Below are 6,194 nucleotides of genomic sequence, written 5' to 3' on the forward strand. Positions count from 1 at the left end.
TCTTGGTGGATCAAACACTTTTTTCTCTCCAAGCCAAAGGAGTGAAGTGTAACACCACCAAAACTATAAACCATGATTCCCCTCAAATTGCTGTAACATGATGGAAGATGAAGAAATGGTTTAAATATATAAAACTAAGTAAGAGCTTGCTAGGCCAGGTGGAGCATCCAAAATAAGTGGATATTTTCTCCCAAGAACCACACAACGCTCCCTTCCTGGAAACAAGAAACTCAGAAAATAGGCGTTTATTCTGTAGTCATATAAAAATACATTTCTTATTTTTAATGTCTCTGGGCTAGAAAGAAGCACTTGGAGCTGTCTAGTGCAGTACAGCTTCAATCCATCCTTGACTGTAGACTTTAAAATGGAATCAAATGGAAACCAAATTCCCAGTGTGTGAACAGGAAGTTTTGCTCAGTGCCTTTAGTGAAAGATCAAATGTAAGAGGTGGTATCTTGATGTTTCTTTTTCCTGCCATTTTTACTGGAGAGACTGAAATAACAGGAAAAGAAAAAAAAGAAAACAGTTATAATTCTATTTACTGTCAATACGCATTCATAATGCCATCCCTTTTTCTTGTGTACTGAAGCAGATAAGTAAAACAGGGCAGAATTCTATTTCACTACAGGGTTATGTAAATGACCCATAGGCAATTTTTAAGCATCTAATATAAGTCAATCAATGACATTTTACTTTTTCTCACAAAACTGCTTGAATTGTGGCTGGGCACCTGGGGCAGCTGCCACACATAGGGGCAGCCATTTTTCTGGATCCACTCCCAAGTCAGTACCCGGGACAGCTGCCCTGATTACACCACTGCTCTATGAAACTATGTTTGCCCCTTCCATGTATGTTTGAAAGCAACTGAATGCTGCACAGCAACATGTCTAAGTCTATTTATACTCTGTTGCTATAAAATCTACCATGGATGCAAAGAAGCGCAGTGGAAACCCCCCCCCAAATTATAATTAATCAAAAACCATGACTGGTGACTGTTCGATACTGCTGTGTAGTATGATGCAGTGGCGGGATATATGGCAGGTGCTTGGAGCATAAGACTCCAGCAACAAGAATGTCCTGTGTGCCTTCTGTGTATCCCACCACTATGCCAAGTTGATGTGGCACTTCATGGTGTCCAACACCATCTGATGGTCAAGGAGCATCTATGTGGAACACATAGAGGCAGTACGTGGACAGTGGCATGGGACAGTGGCAGTATGTGAACCCTACCAGACCATGGGCTGGAAATGATGCAGAGGGGACCACCTGACTGCCATCCCCCTGGCCCCACACACACACGAATTGCCTTCAAGGGACTTTTAATCCTGGACTGTTCCCTACCCCCACAATTGTATACTGCATGTTGTGATTTGTAACTGTATGTGCTTTCCAAATCTTCTCCCTATTACAATACAGTATTGTTGTGTGGGATCTCATATATTCTTTGCTTTGCAAGTGTCATGCCCTCTCCCTCTCTTTCCCCCTTCTACCCTCCAGGGCTTAGCTGCTTGCATGTTTCATATGTAGGGACCTACCAAATTCATGGTGGAAGCAGGCTGTGTGGTGGCTTCTTTACTCCTGAAGTTCCCCCATGCACCCGCCACACCACTGCTGATTGGCTGAGCAACCCCAGTGGCCTTGCTGTTTCTGGCTACCAGCCAGGAGGCAGAAACAGTACCTGGTTTAAAACTGTGGTTTTTGCCTCCCTGCTGATCAGGAGCAAATGGCGGGTCCCTTCCACCAATCAGTGAGGGGGGGCATACAGGGGGAACCTTCAAGATTAAAGGAGCCACTGCACAGCCCACTGCCACCATGAATTCGGTAGGTCCCTATTCACATGCAACTTAATTGGTTCCCACCCCTACCCACATCATCTACTATGTAGCCTCTCTGGCCTGGGTCTTTCTATATTTCCTTGTGCTTTGAACTTTGTCATTTGAACTTTAATATTTTCTAATAAATTAAATCTGTTCTTAAAAAGACATACTTAGCCAGGACAGGCCTAGGTTTTAGGTTGACCTCCTCCTGAGGGGTGCTGCAAGTGAAAAGGAGTGGAAGGGGCTCACAATCATGTCTGTCCCACAGTTTGGATATTAGGGAACCTTGCTGGAACATAGGAACTAAAGGTTCTGACTCCTGAAGCTAAAGCAGGACTAGAACCCAGGCTCCCTATGGCCTGACCAAGTGCCCACTCTGTCTAACTTCACAAAGACAAGCTCCTATTGAGTCAAATGATCCAACGCAGCAGCCCTTACTCAGGGAAAACTCACAATAAGTTAAATGGGGTTTTGCCTAAGTATGAGCTACTGGTATGTTCAAAGAGTTAAAAACAAATTTGGAATAGGGTTTTCCTATTATTTGTGTAAGATGCATACAAATTAGCTGTCTCCTTATGACAAAGGAGCTAGTTTTCTATAGAAAAAGCCAGTTTCCATTTGTATTCATTCTTTTTAATCCACTTGCCACTGAAGAATTGAAAAAAGCACCCGTCAAATCAAATTACCATGTGAATGTATTTCTGAGCCCTATTAAGGTGTTTACTCTGATGTTGTAAGAACGAACTACCATGGGATGATATGATTTTGATTTATGACAACAGATGGGAAAAAAAAACACTTTCCAATTCCTCAGAAAAACCATATCAGTGCAACACTGAAGCAGAGATGCATCATACCTCGAAAGCTGTTCCACATCTTCCACTGTCTCTGGTAAGGAGATTCCCTTTGTCTCAGGCAGAAAGAATACTAGGACCCCACAAACAGTAGCAAGTATACCTAAAAAACAAATCAAGAACACAAGCTAATATGCTGTTTTTCTCATTCTAGGGACTGACCACACAGGGAAATTTACTTGGGGTAAAGCAAGGTGAGACTCTAAAGTAAAATACCCATTCCTAGTTAATTCCCACACAGGTTCAGTAATAGCTATTCTAGAGCAGGGTTACCGACTATGTATAAATTTTTGGACAGTCCATAAAAAACAAAGCCTTTTATTTTCTATGAACCGTCCTTACATTTATGGATAGTTGGCAACCCTTCTCTAGAATAGCTATTACTGAACCTGTGTGGGAGTTAACTGTTTTTTATGGATGGTCCATAAATTTCTGGACAATAAAGTCTGTAAGAAAAAAATAGGCTTTCTGTAAAAATACTAAGTAACTGAGAGCTTGATTGAAGATCCCCTGTTGGAAAGAAACCAATGGCAAGTGTTGATGGACAGCCAGAGCACAGAGGCACCCCCTGGTGTCTGAGTGGAAATGCTTCTGCAGGGAGCATTCTCTTAGAGCTTTGTAGTCCATGGGAGCCTCTATAGCCCTTCTCCCCCTGAACTATGTGCTGCTGCTGCTGCATCCCATTTCTTGCCTATAATGCTGCTGGTTTCAAGTAGGCAGACAGTCTTTCTTTGGGAGCCTGTGCCAGGATGGGGAGAGCAGGGGCAGCAGGAGTAAGGCTGGAGGGTGGACTGGGGGTGGCAGCATGGTATGGGGTGTGGTTGGGGGCATCAGGATGTGACAGTAAGCAGGGGATCCCTGGGATGGAGACATCATGGTGTTGCTACAGTCAAGCAGGGTTGCCAACCCAAGAACATTTTTTTTCTGATAATCTGCAAACTTTTTACTGACAACCAAACTTTATTTTACTATGGTTGGTGTTAAATTCCTAAATTTGAATCCAGCCCTTGCCCAGAGCCTTGCAGAAGGATTACATTTACATTATGTAAAACATATGGCAATAAAATATATGGCAATAAAAAAGCTTGGTTATCAGTAAAAAAAAAATTGCCTTGGGTTGGCAACACTGAAGTAACTCCTTCTGAAGTTCTGAAATAACTCCTTGTGTAAACCAGGCCTCAATTTTAGGATAGTTTTATGGAACAGAGTAAGAGAAGGGTAAAAACACCTGAAGGTGTTCTCAGAATAAGTAAAATCAGAAGTTCTGTTTTTCTCCCATGCCTTGCATCTTGCGGGGAGAAGAGGCTCATTTATTTCACTAGAAGTAGAATGCCACCATGCTGATTTTCTCTCATTTTATAACATGCTGCAAGATGGAAGAACATCAGCTCCTCCTACTGTAGCAGAAAATCTGAATACGATGGTGTAACCAGGCACATCTGGACACCCTGATTGTTAAAAAAAATATTAATTTAAAATTAATTTTCTATCTTTCCTTTTTCACTTGCTACCTCAAATCCCCTTTAAGTATCATTCTTCTTTCCTCAATTTATCCTGTTCAGTCTACTCTTTTCCAAGTCATTAAAAATGGTTTACACTCAGACTCTGGGTTTCCCAGTAAAAGGAAATATTTTTTTCTATCCAATTAGCGTGCAGAATTCATTAGCACAAGATACCACTAGAGGGCAGGAGCTCAGCAGGATTTCAACTCTATTAGAAGTGTAGCCACAATTTTATTATTGTACACTAAAAACCTCAAGAAGTTCTTTACAAGGAATATAAATTCTCATGGCTTAAGGCATAAGCCAAACATTGACTGCTGGGAATAAGCAGAAAAACTGTTGAGATGTGTGGTTTCAGGGTCGGTGCCTGTAGATGTGCAGTGAGGCTACTCCAATGCACTGTAATTACAGTGCATCAGAGCAAACTCTACTAATGAAATCTTCTGGAGCATGCTAATTAGTGTGCTCTAGCAGCCTCCGTGTCTCATGTATCAGCATCCCCATGCTTCAAATGGCAGTGGGGGCACTTTAACTAACCTCGTTGAACGAGCTTTAGTTAAAGTGCCCCTGCAACCATTTTGAAGCACAGGGATGCTGACACATGAGACACTGCGGGCACTTTAATTAGAGCAGCTCCTGCGGTTCCAAGAGTTGCACTAATTAAAGCACTGTCCCCCCTAGAGAGACATGTAAAAATGTCCCCTGTGATTAGACGATCCAGATGCAGGATTTTTTGCACTTAGCCCTGAAAATGTCTGGAATTGATCCCTGTTGCTAATAGGACTCTGGATTAAATGGACCAACGTTCTGAACCAGTATCTTTCTACTACCAGCCTACCCTACGAGATAGTAAGCGAGAGAACAGCTGATCCTCAGCCAGATTCTCAGCTGGTGTAAATAGGTGTCACTTGATTTCTACAGAGCTGACAGTGATTTACAACGGCTGCGAATCTGGACTCTGTTGTTCATTTTGTCTCATGATTGATCATCACATATGAAAATTACCTTGAAAATGTGAAAAAGCACATCACTACACAAGGCTTTAATGATGCATTTTCAAGAACTTAGGGTGGGAAAAGGACAGTTTTTTCCATGAAACTGAAGACTGATTTTCAGAAGGACAACACCGCAGTGGGAATTCCACAAGGCATGGCGGGGGGTTGAGTCAGTCAGAAGGCCTTCACCAATGCGATGCCGCAGCCGACAAAGCAAATAAAAATCTGGCTTGCATCTACCGATGCATCTCAAGCAAGACCCAAAAAGTCTTCCTCTCACTTTACTAGGCCTTGGTGAGGCTGCAACTGCAGTACTGCATCCAATTCTGGGCTCCACACTTTAGAAGGTATGTGGAAAAGCTTGAGAGAGTCCAGAGGAGAGCCATGTGCATGATTAGAGGTCAAGAGAGTAGGCCTTATGAAGAGAGGCTGAGAAGCATGGGATTCTTCAGTTTGGAGAAGCAAAGGCTACGGGGTGACTTGGTGGCAGCCTATAAGTATATAAGGGGTGTGCATCAGGAACTGGGAGAACATCTGTTCAACAGGGCACCCCAAGGGATGACAAGATCTAATGGTCACAAACTGCTGGAAGACCGTTTTAGACTGGACATAAGGAAAAACTTCTTTACCGTCTGAGTCTCCAGAGTCTAGAATAGACTCCCCCCAGAAATGGTACAAGCACCTACTCTGGATACCTTTAAGAAATGTTTAGATGCCTATCTTGCTGGGGTGATCTAACCCCAGTTGACTTCCTACCCCTTGGGCAGGGGGCTGGCCCCCATGGTCTCACAAGGTCCATTCCAGTCCTAATGTCTGTGAAATCTATGAGACCTCTGGATCTCTATCTGCTCAGATAGCTGGATGCACATGCTGAAGTGGCAGTTTCAGCCCCACCTGAAGGATGTAGCACATGCTCCACATTCAAAGGCATGTTAAAGAAGTTATTTTCTATCCATTTTACATTTTAAATTAATTCTTACTGAAAATGATTAGCGGTAGCTCCAACCAGATGGCTGCTAATCGGAA

At 42.9% G+C, this 6,194-nt stretch overlaps 1 protein-coding gene across 1 annotated transcript in view; it reads right to left on the reverse strand.

Annotated features, from left to right (window-relative positions):
* Window positions 1-229: 229 nt before the first annotated feature.
* Window positions 230-6,194, reverse strand: part of SLC22A3 (solute carrier family 22 member 3) — a 67,732-nt gene continuing 61,767 nt past the window's right edge. The window contains 3 exon segments of the mRNA XM_006021908.3: window positions 230-492; window positions 2,675-2,774; window positions 6,149-6,194. The exon segment at window positions 6,149-6,194 is cut by the window's right edge and continues 12 nt beyond it. Coding sequence (XP_006021970.1) covers window positions 435-492; window positions 2,675-2,774; window positions 6,149-6,194 — 204 coding nt within the window. The 3' untranslated portion in view covers window positions 230-434.

The sequence above is a fragment of the Alligator sinensis genome, unplaced genomic scaffold (assembly GCF_000455745.1).
Source record: "Alligator sinensis unplaced genomic scaffold, ASM45574v1 scaffold682_1, whole genome shotgun sequence".
In the NCBI taxonomy this organism is placed as follows: Eukaryota; Metazoa; Chordata; order Crocodylia; family Alligatoridae; genus Alligator; species Alligator sinensis.